Here is an 18,674-nt window from a genome sequence, read left to right on the forward strand (position 1 = left end):
CCCCCAAGTACTCTCCGGAACCGCCGCACACTCGTGGAGTGCACCGCGAGGACCGGACAGCACCATTGCCAGTACCGACCACTTTTAACGCACAGGGCGGTCTCGGGCTCGGTGCCCGCAACGTTGTTCTTTCCCCGTTTGCCCTGTGCGTCCCTACAAAAGTCCAGGTACGTCTCTCCCCCTAAGCGCGACTGAGCGCTTCCTGTAAGTGCACCTGAAGCCGGCTCAGCCTGACGTGTCCCGCAGCGCTTCTCCCAAACGCGCCCGAGCTGCTCCACAGCGCCTTCCCAAAGTGCCCTCGTGCCGCGGAGCCTCTGGGCAGCGGCGCGCCCACCTTTGGGGAACGGCCCCGTACGCTTCGTTGCCAGAAGCAGTACGACGCGAACCTCGACTCACGCGAGAAGCGTGAGAGTTGGAAGAAGGTCTGGATTCTCCCCGTCCAAGGCGCCGCGAAGCGCTACGGAGTGCAGGACCGAGTCCCTAAGGTCCTAGAGGGGTGGAAAAGTGCATAATCCGGTTAAAAACTACCAAGGAACTGAGAGAACTGTGTTGAAGGGAAAAGAGACTAAGAAGAGACATTTTTGAACTGTAACTGAGAAGAAACGCTTGCCTATTTAAAATCTTGTGGCTTAGAAAAGCATTATTATTGGTCTTGTGATAAGTCTTACCTGCATATATATATTTTTACATAAAGAGAACGTATTTTTATATAACTACAGCCTGGTGTCCATTTGTGGGGGGATTGGTATGTTTACTGTGTGTGTTATTGCAATGCTTAACTAACAACGCCTGGAGAATAGCCTTGGCTGCTCACGCCACGCACCTAGAGGGTGAGCAAGGGTAATTCTAAGGGGTCATCCTTCGCCCTGACTTAGAGGAGAGGGTCCCTGCTTGTCACAAGTGAATACTTGCGCCAACCAGAGAGGACCAATTCTAACAAATATGTAAAGACTCAAAAATTCAAAATTATGTCTCTACAGGAGGTCATCCCACAGATAAAGGCCGGGGACTTTTTGTCCACCATAGACCTCAAGGATGCGTACCTGCACATCCCCATGAACAGGCAGCACAGGCACTTGCTAAGATTCACAGTAAACAAGGATCACTACCAATTCACAACCCTGGCATTCGGCCTAAAGTCCGCACCAAGGGTATTCACCAAATGCCTCGCAGCAGTGGCAGCACATCTGCGAAGAGAGGGGATACACGTGTACCCCTACTTTGACGACTGGCTCATAAAGGCAAGCTCTTACAGGACATGCAAGGGTCATGCAGAGCAGGTCTCAAGAACGCTAACAAGCCTGGGATTCTCCATACACTGGGGAAAATGCTCGATGGAACCGGAGCAAGTGAAGATCTTCCTGGGAGCTCAAATCAACACCGTCCAATGCAGGGTCTTACCCAGCGGAAAGAGGACACTCAGCCTTCTGAGGGAGAAACGTCACTACCAGAAGGGGTGAGCTCTGACAGTGAGGACAGTGAGCAAGATCTTGGGAATGATGGCGTCATGCATACACCTGGTCCCCAATGTACGCCTACAGATGAGACCACTCCAAGAGTAGCTGCAACAGCAATGGTCACAAGCTGCAGGAAGTTGGGAGGATCTAGTGGTTGTAACGCACAAGGTGCAGGAAGCAATAAAGTGGTGGACCAAAGAGAGGATAACAATAGGGAAGCCTCTAACGCCACTGGACCCAACAGTGACCACCACCACAGACGCATCCCAGAAGGGATGGGGCGCACACATGAACAGGCTCAGAGTGAGGGGTCTGTGGAACCCAGCAGATGCGGTCAGACACATCAATTACCTGGAACTGAAAACAGTGTTGCTTGCCCTAAAGGCTTTTCAGAAGCACCTGTACAACCAGAAGGTACTGATACAAACAGACCACACCACAACGATGTTTTACATCAACAAACAGGGGGGAACTCAATCATTCCCTCTGTCAAGCTTGGCACAGGAAATCTGGAGATGGGCAATACCACTCAAAATAGACCTGCTAGCCATACACCTGCCAGGGAAGGACAATGTAGAAGCGGATTGGCTCAGCAGGCAGACTTTAGCATCCCACGAGTGGGAACTCAACACACAGGAAACAGAGAGACTATTCAGGAGGGGGGGCACTCCGACAATAGACCTGCTTGCAACACGCCAGAATGCAAAATGCCAATACTTTGCATCCAGACAACCAGAGGCACTACCCCAGGGGAATGCCCTATGGATAAGCTGGTCAAAAGCATTTGCCTACGCTTTTCCCCCGATACCATTGATTCCCAGGGTTCTCAACAAATGCAGTACGAGCAACATGACGCTCATCCTGGTGGCACCACAGTGGGCCAGGCAGCCTGGTACTCACAGATAATGGAGATGGCGCAGGGCCCACCCCACAAGTTCTCACAAAGAAGATACCTACTCTCCATGAAAAAAGTTCTACACCCAGAGCCGGAGTGCCTCAACCTCTCAGCTTGGCTCCTTAGGACTTAGAGTTCACCCATCTAAAAATACCAGAGAGCACCCTGCGGGTGCTCGAGAGGCACGAAGGCCCAGCACACGCAAGTGCTATGGGGAAAAATGGAAAAGATCCACTCAATGGTGTTGCTAGAAAACTGACCAGGGAATCAACGGTGCTAAGATACCTCACGCACCTAATAAAAGCTAAATTAAGCTCATCCTCGCTGAGGGTACACCTGGCAGCGATTGTGGCATACATAAGAGGAGAAACAGGGAGAAGCTTCTTTACATCTCAAGTAGTAAAAAGATTTCTGGAAGGGGCTAAAAGAATAGCGCCACTGAAAAAAATACAGCCGCCAGCTTGGAACCTAAATGTGGTACTAACAGAGCTCATGAAAGCACCTTTCAAACCCATCCACAAAGCATCACTGCAAATGCTGACAATGAAAGCGGCCTTTCTGGTAGCAATCACCTCGCTACGCAGGGTGAGCGAACTACAGGCACTAACACTGCAGGAACCCTACATCCAGATACACAGTGACAGGGTCGTGATGAGAACAGACCCGCACTTCATGCCAAAGGTGGTGTCAAGGTTCCACATGAATCAGAGTATTCAGATTCCTAACTTCTTCCAGAACCCCACAACAAGCGCTGAGAGGGCGCTCCACACTCTAAACGCAAGAAGGGCAATCATGCACTACATTGAAAGGACGAAGGGACACAGGAAGACAAAACAGTTCTTCGTATCCTACGCAAACAGTTACATGGGTAAACCTGTGACTAAGAACACCATAGCTCGATGGATCGCACAAACGATACAATTCTGCCACAAGCAAGCGGGCCAGGAGCTAACAGGAGGGGCACAGGCCCACTCAACCAGAAAGAAAGGAGCAACAATTGCCTTTCTGGCCCACACACCAATTCAGGACAAATGCTTGGCGGCAACATGGGCTTCAGTGCACACGTTCACTAAGCACTACTGCGTGGATGTACAGATGAACAAGGAAGCACAAGTAGGACAAAGAGTGCTTCAACATATATTCAACAACCAACGCTCATCTTCCACCCAGCCGCCACAAAAGTAACGAAACCGCTACAAAAATCCAGAAAGATTCACGCTGCAAAACGAATAGTTTCATACCTGTCGGTGTAGTTTTGCAGCTTGAAGATCTTTCTGGATTTGCTAGCGAACCCACCCGCCTCCGCCAGAAAGATGAGGCTGGAGAAGAAGGTGGAGACACATAGAAAAGAAAGCAAGTTGAAGCTTACAAGATACGTGAAAGAATTACGTTGAAAAAAGGATTATCACACATAGCCATGGATTCACTACAAACACAGGAAAAAGAGACGGAAAAAAAGAATCCGAAGATGGCGCCCAAGGGTGGGAGCTTCCACCGGAAGCATGCCGACGTAAGCGAAGGTACACCAAATGGTGGGACGTAGACCCCCACCTGGGCTACAAAAAAAAAGAGAGAAAAAAGACTACGATTCCGGACCCAACCACAAGATTGCGGAATATGCACAGCATAGCGAATCCAGAAAGATCGTCAAGCTGCAAAACTACACCGACAGGTAAGAAACTATTCGTTCTGCCACAAGCGAGCAGGACAGGAACTAGCAGAGGGGACACGCGCCCACTCTACCAGGAAGAAGGGAGCTACAATAGCCTTCCTAGCTAACACACCCATTCAGGACATATGCCTGGCGGCAACATGGGCTTCAGCCTCTTTTAGCCTCTGTCCACAAGCTTGTCTCAAGAGGAACCCTTCTTTTGTAGGGTTGTGCCTTACCCTATGTGGGGTTTTTGTTGGCAGTTATATTGCTTCTCTTCCTTACCCTGGAAGTTTTGCCACAAATTGACTCTTCCTACTGTTGTAGGCTGTCTCCTCTGGTGAGATCCATCGGGTTGATCAATCTGGGGGTTACCATGGGTCATCTACGGTTGGTCCGTAGCCCATCCGCGCCTCAGTAGGGGTGTCCTTCCCTGCTGTTTGGTTGGGGTTTTGTCACGCCTGTTTTTTCCTGGCGTGTTCTTGCAGACTCACTGTGTCTGTCTACAGGTGGACATTCACCTCTGGGAGGCAGGTCCCTCTGTTCCATTTCGGAACACTATTCTCTATTGTGTATTCTGTGAATACTCGCTGTATTGGTGCAAATAGGTTGTGCTCTACCTTCTTTCTTGTGGCTCAAGCACTGTCGGGGTTCTTGCCTATGGCGAGGGGAGATCCCGCCGGCACAGTCTCGTCTATGTGTTGCTTCCTACCCCACTTCCCTAGTGGGGTCTCTGTACCCTTGCTTCTTACAGGACAGGGGGTTCAGTTTTTCTGTCCTGTCCTGTGCATATTTCTTAATTCTTCAAAGGGTGGCTCTTGTCTATAACTTTCTGCCACCGGATCTGTGCTCCATCCCAACTGTTTCTCCAGGTGTGGGTTCTTACTCACATTTGTAGCACTGGTGTTGAGCTCCCCACCAGCTGTTTTTCTGGAGGTGAGTTTTTACTCCCATTTCTGGCACTTTTGCTTCTTTAGGTAGCCTTACTGTGCATGTCTTTTTCTTGGTATTCTCCTTGTTGGTAGACGGTGTCGGTCTATGGCAATGTGTGCTTCTGGCGACAGGCTTCTGTCTGTGCCTTTTCTTAATCCCTTACTGCAGTCTCGTGGTCTAGGTTCCCACCTGCTTCTGTGACTGTTTTGCCGCACACCGGTACAGTGTTATAAATTGAACAACTCCCCTGTTTAGGGTTTCGTACCTTCACGTATGTGTGGCAACATTCCTGTCTCTTTGTGTATATGTCGTAGGTTCTACACGCCACGGGGTGCTCGCATACTAGGTTCTTTTTGCCCTAGTATCTGGCCTTCTTGCTCACTCCCTCCTTCGGGATAGAGACCCCTAAGTGTTCCTGGCTTGCAGGTTGTCCCCTCACTGTGGTACCTTTTTGGTACGTTTCACTGCATGCCTCCCTACTGAGCTTTTGCTCTATGGTGACCCTTTTGTCACTGTTGGCTCTCGCCTCTGGTTTCGGCCCTGCCACTCTTGACTCATGTCCTAAGGGGTACACATTTCATGTGTGTTTTTTCTTCCACACACAGGCCTCCTGTTGCGGCTCCAGTTCTTGACCGGACAGTCTTTGGACTGTCCCCTGTATCGTTTTGGCATCCGCTATGGTGTAAGTTCAGGCGGTATGCTCTACCGTTGTCATGTTCCTTACTGAGTTTTCTGGGTCTAATGTCAATTGCCCTGACATTGTGGTTCCCACCGTGTTTCGTCCAGCCTTTTGATGAATATGTTCTCATGGAACTTCGTGGTTGTTTCGCAGACCCTCCTCCTATGGGGTGTGACTTTGCTATCTATTCTAAGTTAAGCAATCTGCAGCTAGATGTCTCTATCAGAGGGAAGAGTTACTTACCTTCTGTAACGATATATCTGGTAGAGACACAGTCTAGCGGCAGATTCCTTAACGCCCGGCCATCCTCCCCGCTCTGCGAAAGCCTTTTCATATGGTGTTCTTCCACCTAGCCCCACCTTTTCTGGTAGCCTTGGTCTTTCGGAGGTGTGATCTTGCACCTCACACTGGTGTAGAGTGTGTTGTTCTGCATGGGGCCCTTCGGGCTCCACTCCGTCCTAGTGTTTGGTTGGTGGCTTGTTCTCGCACCTTCCATCTCCCCATTGAACGGGGTGTTCAGAATGTTGTGCTTCACCTCTGGTTTTAAGCCGGAGATCCTGAGCCAGGCCTGCCTTCTTTCCGTGATTCCCAACATCAGCCTGCTGGACGTGTCCGCTCCGTCCAGGGCTGTTTTGAGGATAGAATTTGCCACATTTTTCCCCTCTTCCACAGGTGTGAAGCTCTTTATTTGTGCTCGTCAGGGAGGTGCTTAACAGCTGTCCGATCTCGTCCAGAATTTCTCGTCGGTCGAGAGCCCCAGGTCTCGAAGGGACGGAGGTTGGCCCTTGCCCTGCATGTTGTAGTTGCCCCGCCCTTCTCTGTCGCTCTCTAACCCGGAGGGTCTTCGGTATGAAGGCGGAGCAGGTGTTTCAGTCCTTGCTCTTGTGGTCGACCGCTAGGCAGAGGTTACAAACCGGGTGCTGGTCCTTCTGCGCGGATTTGTGGTGGCAGTTACGGCAGAATTTAAAGGGTGTCTTGTCCATTTCTTGCGTTCAGGGGGCACCCTGTGTGTGCATTCTCCGTTGGACGTCGAAGTTCTCCTTCTTCGTCGTCCCGCTCGATGGTGTAGTTTCTCGTCGTCTTCTCAATCCTTTTCATGCCAAAATCGACTTCTTGGCGTCTTACTTTCTCCAAAAACTCTGGAGCCCTTTCGGGAACCATCCAGACCCAACGGCGAAAAAAAGATTCTGAAGATGGCGCCCAAAGGTGGGAGCTTCCGCAAGAAGCGTGCCAACGTCACAGGAAGTACACCAAAAGGTGGGACATCGACGCCCACCTGGGCGATGAAAAAAAAGAAGACTACGATTCGGACCCAACCACTAGACTGCGGAATAATGCATGCACAGCATAGTGAATCCAGAAAGATCTTCAAGCTGCGTAACTACACCGACAGGTAAGAAACTATTCGTTCTCTTTGGTGTTACACTCCTTTAATCCCTGGAGGGGGTGTGTAGTGGAACTTTCTGGTGGTCGATCACTTCTAGTCACTTGTCTTGCAACATGTTGCTTCAATATGGTGGTTCTTTTAATTTCCCTCCGGTGGTGACAAGCTGTGTCTGGCTTGTCCTATCTTTTGTGCCTCTGCCGTTACCCCCTCACGTTGAGGCACAGCCTAGCAATTTGTTGGGCCCTTTCTTGCAGCAAGTGCTCTGTGAGTACTAGGTACTTTTTCAACTTCCTATTGTTTCTCTTTTTTATGTTCCTTATCACACACACTGTTCCTATGCTATTGCAGTTTTTGCATAGCTCCGCGTTGTGGCGCGGAAAAGTTTCCTGTAGAAAACTGACGCCGGGAGGGGTATATATGGCTCCATTGATGTCACTTCCGTGGACGAACTCAGGACGGAGCCGGGCGATGCCGCCTCCCGGCGTGCAGAGGTATTGCTGGGGAAAAAAGATTTTCCGGATCCAGTCTGACACATGGGGAGATATTATAAGTTAAGGAATCTGTGGCTAGACTGTGTCTCTACCAGATATATCGTTACCGAAGGTGAGTAACTCTTCCGATAGGAAATACGCCTTCCTGCCTGTCCTGTGCGAAATGGGCCTCAGGGCAAGGGGTGGCATCTCCCAGGTTTTGGGGTAGCCGGCATCACATCTCAAAGGCAGCAACGGCCTTTGAAGCCTCCTGCCTTGATATGCTGATTGGAGGAGGTGACAACATCTCTCGCCGAAGCGGCATGGTTTCTGCCCTCAGAGTGCGGACTCTCACCTGCAGGGCATGAGAAACCTGTATCTGGTGGCAGACCAGTCTACACTAGTCAACCAGTACAGTACAGTACTAACTGAATTAGCCTATAACAAGCCCAGATCTAAATGGCTAAAACCAGTCTGTCGCCTTGAGACTAGAGGCTATGCCCCAGCGTTAAGAATCTTACAATCCGATCCTAATACAGTACTGGCTTGTGGGGTAGCTAAATTCCTTAGCTGGGCATGGGTGATTAGATTCAAAGCTATGTGATGAACATTTTCTCAGGCGATCCCCCGTTTTCTTTTTTTTTTTTTAACTAACCCAAAGCTGTAAATGGTTTAATGCTGTTTTATCTTGTCTTTTTAATTATTTATTAAGTGTTTTCACTAATAACATGAACTGTATTTTTATTGTTTTCTGTGCTTTTAAGATATTTCTATATCAAATAAAGCTTTGATTGATTGATTGATTAAACTAACTGAATTAATAAATCCATCACTGGAATCAGTGTGGGCGTATTAATACGAGATGTTTGATCCCAAACCTCTTTAGTTTCAGTGAAGCCATCATGTAGATGGGGAACTCAAGATGGCTTCCCTGTTCACTGCCAATGCCCAAGAATCGACATGGACATCCCAGGGGTATATCTGCTTGTGCAGATATGTCCTAAAATGTAATATAATGCATCCTGCCTTGGGGCTTCAAGACCTGCTGTAGGGGACTCTTACATGCATTGCATGCAGTTTCTGCACGCATGGCACACAGGACGTGTGCCATGTTGTGTTGTCACTTTTTGCTGCACCATGTCACCCAGCCTGCAGTGGCAGTTTGCTTGAGTGTGGTGAGGGGGTCCCTTAGGGTGGCACAATACATGCTTCATGCCTTAGGGACCCTCTTTAGTCTCCCTGCCCTAGGTACTAGGGGTACCATTTACTAGGGACTTACAGGGGGTGCTAAAGATATTGCCAACTGGGGGGACATCTGTACAGCTTTAGGGAAAAAGATCTGGCACTGAGGACCTGGATAGCAGGACCCCAGTGCACTTCTGTTAACATTGCATCAGGTACCAGGCAAAACGTGGGGGTGATCATATCAAAAAGGGGCACTTTCCTACACTGTCCCTAAGCCAAGGCACACTTGGAAAGAGGTTTACCAGCAAATGCACAACTGTGTTGATGAAAATCATAGAGATACATTGTTGTAAATTAGAATTATTCCAAAATGTTACTCTCCCTGGATGCAGAAGATTGGTTAGTCTCCCTTGAACTCCAGGTTGCACGTTTCATTGTTCAATTCTTTTTGACAGTAGATATTACCTGAGGTTCTTGGTAAGAACCCATCGCTATTAGTTCACAGTTCTTCCCTCTGGACTTACTATTTCTCCAGGTGTCTATACAACAAGTCTGGCAGTTGTGGAGGCGCAACAGTTACAGTCAAGAGTTCCTACATGTCATTGGGATGACGACTCTCCTGCATGACTTGCCATCAATGCCCAAAAGTCTCCCTCTTCTCTATGCAATGTCTAACCTTCATGAAGTACTGGACACATCATACATGCAGGCCTTTTCACCTTCCTCAGAGGGTTGTCAATGTTCAGCAGATGAAACTGTTGTTTTTGACTCCGTTTTCGCAGCTCATGCCTGCTTGACCCCATGGTCTTGTGCATCCTATTGGTATCACGCATCCTATGGCAATGTTCCTTCAGTGTTATCCAAGGTCACAGTGGCTCCAACATCAGAAGAGTCCACTATGGTCACCTGTTTCTAAACTTGTGAATGTACCCCTCCAACCTTTTGGCTGGTTCTCTTTTCAGCCCTCAGCAGGCTGACTGCTGTGGTCAAGGTTACCTCCTCGCTGGGCTGAGGTGCCCACCTGGGTGATGGCATGGATCCTTTGATCTTCCACAGACCATAAATGTTCTCACTCTGTGGTATTTCTCCCATCTATCTCTGTGAGCAGCATTTAGGTCTTGTTAAACAACATCACTGTACATCAGCAGACAGGGTGATGTGGGGCTCGTGGACACTATGTTGGGATGCAGTTTCGCCAGACCAGAACTTACATATTTGAAGCTGTAAATGGCTTGCACATTTAGCAGTATCAGTGTCTCATAAATGCTTACACTCACAGGACTGATCAAGTGATTGAAGCCTAGGGGCAGCATGCATGCTACAAGTGACCTCCTTGCTTTGTTTCTTATTCGCTGCATTAGCCGTTAGTAGATCAACTGGGAGAAGCGTTCTCTGTAGTTGTATCTAGCTCAGTTGAAAAGGTTATCCGCTTCCCTAATGTTGATCGGCAGCCAAAGGTAACCATTGCAGGGCGATTTCTACTTCCAATTCATACATAACCATCTTGAAACACTGGGCTCTGACCAGCTAAACTGGCCTTACTATCATGAGAGGGTGTATTACAAGCACAATAGATGATCCGTCACTCGGCTGAGCAGACGACCACCCCCGGTTACCTAAACTAGCAAGGGATCTACATTCTTTCATCCTCCAATGGTTGTACAGTAATCCGTTTTGATTACTGCACAAGGGTTTCATTCTGCCACGGAAGGTAACATTCCATTACACAAACATGCATCTAGAACCCTTAAAATAATCCACAGTTCTCTCTTGAATGTGACATATACAAATCCCATTCTCACAACCCCTCCAGTGGGGAGGTGGAAACTTTGAATAGACTATGTGTGGGTGTTACAATCTTATAGACTCCCATTGGATCTCTATTACTTATGTTTTGTTTCTCATTATCTGTAGCAATTATTTTGTTGCATGTGAACATTGTGATATAGGTAATGTATTTGTAGGCTTGATTGTTTTATCTGAACTGTATTGTAAATATTGGGTATTATTGTTTATGTATTTTTGGTGCAATTTTATTTTTACCAGGAAATGATTGAAGCCATCAGAGAAGCTGTGATCTATTTGGCACACACCCATGATGGTGCCAGAGTAGCCATGCACTGCATTTGGCATGGGACCCCCAAGGTATGGTTTATATCATCCAAATTGGAAACGTATTATGTAAAATACTCAGGTTTCTTGATATGCCACTGTTTTCCGTGATGATGAACCTATGTTTGACTTTCCATGTTTTCAAATAACATTTTCATTTTTTTGGACAATGTCATTTGTAAACACATTGGGACCTATTCATGAACATATCTTTAAAGTGTCAGTCTGCTCCTCTGTGGTTTCCTTTTACGATTTAAGTAGATTTGCAAAGTTTAGGTTATTTACAAGAATTCCAAAGCCTACACATCTAAGTATACAACCTGGATTTAGACATATATTTATTACCTGTCCAGAGCACTTCAGTTCCCCCCTCTCCCTTCTTTTTCTGTTAAAACTTTGGGGATTACTCTGAATCAACACCTCACTCTCCATTCACACGTGAGCACGGTGGTTTCGGCCTGTTTTTTTGTTTTACGCACCATTCGTAAAATTTCACTTTTTTTTCGTTCTCAGCCCTCAAACTTATCCTTATGGCGATGGTCCTTTCACGCTTAGATTACGGTAACGCACTATACAATGGCATCCCCAATTATGCTCTGCGCCGACTCCAGCTGGTGCAAAACCAAGCGGCCCGCTTGGTTTTTGGTTTACCCAGATCTCAGCACATCACCCCCGCTCTTCGCTCTCTCCACTGGCTCCCAATCAAAGAGAGAGCTCTGTTCAAACTTGGCTGCCTTGCCTTTCAGGCTCTGGCTGGGACAGCCCCGGCCTTTATGACATCTCATATTCACCCTTACATTCCCAGCAGACAATTGCGATCTTCCGCCCTCTCTCTTCTGGTGGTCCCTCGTTTTAGGAGGAAGAGGTCGGGAGGTTGCAAGTTTGCTGTCCTTGCCCCGTCCTTTTGGAACTCCCTACCCCTTCCTATTCGCACTTCAGTTTCCTACATGGAGTTTCGAGGGAGACTCAAAACTTTTCTTTTCTCACAGGCATTTTTAACCTGAGCTAGCCCAGAGTTGGTAATTTGAATTGAGCTACCCCATAGCGCGCTCTACAAATATTTTAAATTCAAATTCAATAGGTATTACACATTATCAGCTTTTTAACAGTGCTTACTCATAAATATCTCTCCATCAGTAGCGCAGAACTGTTGAATATGTGGGCACAGTACTATGGTGCATGGACAATAATTGCCAGCTGTTCTCTGCGATTGATGGAACGTGAAGATGACCAGAGGCCTCTTCTTTAATCTTCCACTGGCTCATTCAGGTGTTCATAAGAGGCTTATTTCTCACCTACTCACGAGTAGCTATACCCACACCAACTTAGACCCTGAACACTGTTTTGTCAGCTCTCATGAACAGGCCTTAAGGGTAGCATCATGGTCAGTCATAAAATATCTAATGTAGAAAATGGCTCTGCTGCCAGCTGTTAGATTTGGTATGCAAGTTGACAAACTACAATCTTTTACTGTAAAGCACTCCAGCCTCTGTGTTCTCTATCAGTACTTAATATAATTAGTTGCAAGACACAACCGTCCCTTTTTGAGTCTATGGTATTTGTGTCTTGTTTCGTATGCCCAACATCTGGTTTTGTGTGCCTTTCAACTGACAGAGTGCCATGTGAAAAGTAGGCTGATTTTTCGAGTGTGATCACATTTTGTTTGGTCTCTTGTATTTTTGTTTTCATAAAGTGCATTTTCTCTTTCCTGTCAGGCATGGTCTGAAACTGTAAAAAAAAATGATTTAACGATCTTAGTGGTATATTTCTTGCTGTTAATAATGAACCTAGGGCCAGATGTAGGTAATTCTATTTTACCGACTCATAAATACCGAATTTTACCGATTCAGTATTTATGAATAGGTAAAATAGAAGTACCGAGATGTAGGTAAATCCAGATGTGGATTTACCGAATCTTTAAAAGTCGGTATTTACCGATTCGGTAAATACCGACCGGTAATGCCCATTCATTCCTATGTTCTTTGAAGCCCATAGGAATGAATGGGCATTACCGATTCGGTATTTACCGAATCGGTAAATACCGACTTTCACAAGGGTGCAGGGGGTGTCACTTTGACACCCTCTAGCACCCCCAAAAAAGGTTCGGGTGTCATGTGGCAGTCATACCTGCCCTAAGGGCAGGTGTGCCTGTCATATGGCACAGGTGTGCATGCACACATGTGCATGCACACCGGATTCGGTATTTTACCATCAAATTGAATTTGATGGTAAAATACCGAATTTGTAGGGCTTGTGGGACAACATATCATATTTACCGAATCTGGTAAAAATACCGATCGGTAAATGTACAGAATCGGTAAATTTACCGATTCTGTAAATATCTGCCCCTACATCTCAAATTCCATTTACCGGTCGGTAACGGCCGAATTCGGCCGTTACCGACCGGTAAAACCCTACCTACATCTGGCCCCTAGTCTCATAACATCTTCACATTGATAAGTGTTCTATTTTTTGCTGTTCTTTAACTTTTTCAAATTCTTTGAATACTGAAACTTTGTAACTTCTGTCGTGTTTGTCAGACGTAGCCCACACTGGAACTGTTATAGGCCTGATTCACAAAGTCGTAGGCATTTCCAAGTTCAAATAATGTGTACAAATTTAATGAATGCAAGTACAAATTCCCATTTACAATTAAAAAAATTGAAAAGTAGTATCTCCACATGGTAAAATATTTCTCTCATGGAGAAAATATGCGCTTTTGCTAAGCATTTGCAAATGCATAATTGTACAGTATGAGTACTTCGGGCTTGATTATATTGTTGGTTGAGGAGGTCTTTACTTTTGACAGTATTGAAGTGATGATCGTTTTATAGAAATCAGAGTCCCTCAGCCACCAGAAAGGTGGTGGAAATCAGGGCGGTTGAAGATCTGTTTTTGATTTTTAATGTTCTTTGCCTTTCATTTCATTTCCCAGATAAAACTACATTTTGGGGAAGAGTTATGTGATTTTATTTGTAGAGTCCTTTATTGCTTAGTTACTTGGTGCTAATCACCAAACCTGAAATGAACAACAAAATAGAGATTACTTATTAATATAGCTGAGTTTTTAGAATGTTTGATGTTCACATGCCTTGTCCAGGGGAGTTTGAGCCATTGTGCGTAGCAGACCGAATATAAGCGGAATATCTTCCACATACAGTTATAAGCAGACCACTGTTTGATGAAGTACCATTGCAATGGGTTGCTTGTTAAGATTAAAGAGAAATGGTATATTCTTATTAGGCACTGTAGCTAAGAGCTTTTTCTTCAAAAGAGGAAGGCGGAACTGCAGTCATTCCAGATCCCCATGAAATATAGGCTTTGGTTTAATCCGGAAGAGACCGCTTGCTTCCAGAGAGTTGAATGGGCTATTGCTCAAAAGTGGCTGATAATCCTAATACAATCGCAGTCTGACACCACTGTCATCAGTGCTTCATCCTAATCCATCAAGCTGATAACACCCCCAGGACAAAAGCCTGGTTGATGCCCATCAGTACATTTTCTTCTGTAGTTTGGACAGCACTGCTTTTTCGAACAGTTTACCCATATATGGAATATTGAGACCTGAATACTTATGTGAGAGTACAATGTAGCCACTCACCACTCTCATCAGCCGTATCATGGTAGACTCCAGAAGGGAAGGGAAGAGACTAGGAAAGGGACTCCCAGTAATAGATCCTGTTATTTTGATTAAAGAAAATAATCACTTGTCCACTTTATTCTCGGAACTTGTACATAGCATGAAGCAGAAAGGTGCTAATACCACCCAATCCACAGATCATGTAGACTCATGGCTAAGATGTGAATACATGAGTCTGCACCTTGCGTGATATGGAGAGGGTGGGAGGGGATTGGGAATAAGATGGTGGGAACACTCAGCCACCTGCAGCAGTTATTCTCAGATCACTTTTGAAACTCCTCAAATTATCTACCATAATTTCTCTACTTAATTGGGATTTACATTTACCCACCTCGTTAATTTTCCATTTGACCGTCTCTTAAGTTACCCAGTTTTAATTAACAAACCATTCCTGTGGATCAGAAGGTTAGCAATAATCTTGGATCAGACATCCTCAAAAACGCGAGACCGTACTCTCAAGACTCCTGAAAATTCCAGTTATGTTTTCATGAAAGTGCTCTTGATGGTTTCTCCTTTCTCAAAAACTCGATCCTTTGATAAGTGTTTCAATTTTACCAAGTTAGGGTTTCAATGCTCTAGTCACTTAACAAGTGTTCTAAGGTAACTTTCCTATTTTAGATTTTTCTTGTTCCTTAACACCATGTAACTTCTAAAGTTGTGTCGAAAGTTAAGTTGAAGACTCCCCAACTGGCTGGAGAGCTCCTTTTAACCGCCTAACTGCTCCAAGACCACCCCTTTGAGCTGCAACTGCCTTCCTTGAAAATCTGCATTGACTAACTTTGATGGTGAGTAGAACTCCCATTTATTCCTGGATAGCGCCCAAGATGGGGACAATATGACACCCAATTCAGCATGGCTGCTAGACTCTTTCTGACACTTCTACATGAGAGTGCAAGGAAAGATCTCACAAGATCTCTTCTCTGAAAAATAAAATGAATTAGGCAATGCTTCCTGCCTCAAACATCCCATCCTGACTTCAAGTCACATGAGACCCAATGTTTTATTTTGGTGTTGAGGCCTGTCTTCTCCTTTTTAATCAAACACGTCTGCAAAAGAAACATGGCTTTTGGGCAGCTGCTTGGTGGGTTCTTGAGTAGCAGATGACGTATGACTTTCTACCAAATTCCGTGAATGTGAAATTTACTGCATTTTAATGCCACCTGAGAAAAATAGTGCTCTTGACAACAATGCGAATGAAAACAAAGTAGTCTTATATCGGGACCATGGATGAAAAACCAAGGGATTCCCAACAAATCTTACATTGTAGGGCATCAAATATGTCAACGGTAGTGATTTCAGCTTGATCACAGTATAGTATGAAACCAAAATGGTCTTGAAGTCAGTTGCAGAGGGTATCTTCCTATACAGCCAGGACAATTGTTTTGCAGCGTGAATCTTTCTGGATTCACTATGCTGTGCATTATTCCACCATCTAGTGGTTGGGTCCTGGATTGTAGTATTTCTTATCTTGTGTTTTTTTTTTTTTTTTTATGGGCGTCAACGACGTAGTACTATTTGGTGTCCTTCTGTGATGTCGACGGGCTTCCTCCGGAAGCTCCCACCTTTGGTAGCCATTTTCAGATTATTTTTTTCCGCCGTTGGGTCTGGATCATTACTGAGAAGCTCCCAAGATTGGAAAGAAAAATCGAAGAAATAAAGAAGATAAAGTGTGAGGAAGTTCTATCGACTGCCCGGAGCAACAGGAGATCAACGAGGAGTCGAAAATTGAGATCTTCGACGATCGAAGAATACACATGCAGGGGGCTCCCTGGACGTGGTAATGGACAAGACACAGTTAAAATTTTGCCAGAACTGTCACCACAAATACGCACAGAAGGATCAGCACCCAGTCTGTAACCTGTGCCTGCCGCTGGATCATCAGAGCGCCGACTGCAACGCCTGCGCAGTCTTCACCCCGAAGACTTTGGCGGTGAGAGAAAGACAGCGGCGCACCAATCGCAACATGCAAGGCCAAGGACCACAGCAGTCGTTGCGAGACCTGGGCCTCTCCAGTGAAGAGGAAGATAATGTCGCCGAAGGACCAGAGGGTGACTAGGAAAGAGATATTCTGGTCGTGGACATCGATAAGAAGACGTCAAAAGAGGTAAGGGGGAGTCGAAAGATGCTCGACAAAAGGACGCTTCGGTGCCGAAAAAAGAGACACAAGCAACCCTCAACTAATGTTTCGGCGTTGACGGGCGAAAAACGAAAGGCAGAGGATCTCGATGCAGAGACGCATGCGGCTGAGATAGAACGAAGAGGAAAAGGCTTGAGGCAGAGATGGTAGATATACTGCAAGGAAAATAACTAATGTCCCAGCTACAGTAGGTCCACCTCCAGGCAGGGAAAGCAAAAGGATGGAACTGGTAGGAAGAAAGGTGGAGAGGAGTGCAGCCAATCAATGGCGCATAGCCAATTCAAATGCACTATTGAACCGACACGCCTACCAACTTTGGGAAGAAGTAGGAGAGCTGCTAAAACGCCTCCCTGAACAATTCCAAAAGCGAGTTACCCACCTGGTAGAGGAAGGGAAGAACATAGCAAATACTTGCTTAAAATCTACCTTAGATGCTGCCGAAACATCCAGCAGGCACATGATGATCAGAATCACAGAAAGGAGAAATGAATGGCTTCGAATTTCTTTGGTTCAGGCCTGAGGTGCAGAGCAACATCATCAACTCACCTTTCAATGGAGAGCAATTGTTTGTGAGCGTGGTGGAGGAGAAAGTCAATCAACTCAAAAAAGACAATGAAACTGCAAGGTCCATGGGGGTGCTCCAGTTCAGATGCCTACTAAGAGGAACACCATCAAGGAGACCAGCAGGTAGAGGTACACATCAACCAACTACCTTTCATCAGGGTTTCCAACATATCAAACAGGAGACCAGGGTACACAGCAGGGACAACAGCAAAACTGGCAGAGCATCCTTTCGTGGGTGCTTCCATGGCAGAGGACAGCCGCAAAGGGGAGGACAACAAACCTCAACAAGTGACTTCAATCACCAGACAGTGCACTCACCAACGCTGAGTGTACACATAGACACAACTTTACAGATCCTCCAACATACCACCCCAGTAGGAGGCTGACTACATTTTTGCCATCAAAAATGGAAGGAAATAACCACAGACAAGTGTATTTTAAACATAATACAGTACTGATACTGCATAGAGCTAAACAAACAACTTCCAGGCAAAGCACCAACGAAAAGGCAACATTCCAAAGAAGAACTATCTCACTTACTCAGAGGTGCAAGATTTAAAGGAAAAACAGGCAATAGTGATCGTACCACACAGAGAAAAGAACAAAGGAGTATATTCAACATACTTCCTAATTCCAAAAGTAGACGAAACACTAACGCGAGTATTAGACCTAAGGTTTCTAAACAAATTCATAAAGACTCAGAAATTCAAAATGACTACACTACAGGAAGTGCTACCTCAGATACAAACAGGAGATTACACAGCAACATTAGGCTTAAAGGATGCGTTCCTGCACATCGCAATGAACAGAAAACACACAAAACTATTAATATTTGTAGTAGACAACAAACACTACCAATTTAAAGTTCTAGCCTTCGGCCTAAAAGCAGCACCAAGGGTGTTCACAAAGTGTATGGCCGCAGTAGCCGCACATCTCAGAAGACAAGGAATCCATGTTTACCCCTACTTCGACGACTGGTTAGTAAGGGCAAACTCATACAGCCTATGCAAACAGCATATACAACAAGTGGTACAGACACTAGTTCAGCTGGGTTTCTCCATACGCGGGGAAAAATCATCCATGGAGCCGGAACGCAAGAAGGTGTTCTTGGGCGCAGAGATAAACACTGTTAGGGAAGGCATTCCCCAGCAAGAAAAGGACATCTGCCCTATTGAAGGAGACGCATCTGTACCAGAAGGGGCATCATCCGACAGTGAGGAAAGTGGGGAAACTACTAGTGATGATGCCCTCACGCATTCATTTAGTTCCCAATATTCGTCTGCACATGAGACCATTTTAAGAATGGCTCCAAACACAATGGTCACAAGCTACAGGGAGTTGGGATGATCCAGTGGTTGTCACAGAGTTCATCAAGATATAGCATGGTGGAACAAAGGAAACCTAGCACAGGGGAGACCTTTTACACCTACACCTACAACTCCGACAATGATCATAACAACAGATGCATCCCTAGTGGGATGGGGAGCACACATGGACAATCTCAAAGTAAGGGGATTATGGACTCCACAGGATGTGGTGAAACACATCAATATCGTGGAACTTG

General features: G+C 46.0%; 1 protein-coding gene across 2 annotated transcripts in view; it reads left to right on the top strand.

The window, feature by feature from the left end:
* The window catches only part of PUM3 (pumilio RNA binding family member 3), a 211,189-nt gene that overhangs the window by 122,715 nt on the left and 69,800 nt on the right, over positions 1–18,674 (top strand). For both annotated transcript variants that reach the window (XM_078675717.1, XM_078675718.1), the window contains one exon: positions 10,704–10,802. In XM_078675717.1, the coding sequence (XP_078531843.1) occupies positions 10,704–10,802 (99 nt within the window). The remainder of the gene's footprint in view (positions 1–10,703; positions 10,803–18,674) is intronic.

This window comes from Lissotriton helveticus, chromosome 2_1 (genome assembly GCF_964261635.1).
Source record: "Lissotriton helveticus chromosome 2_1, aLisHel1.1, whole genome shotgun sequence".
NCBI lineage: Eukaryota > Metazoa > Chordata > Amphibia > Caudata > Salamandridae > Lissotriton > Lissotriton helveticus.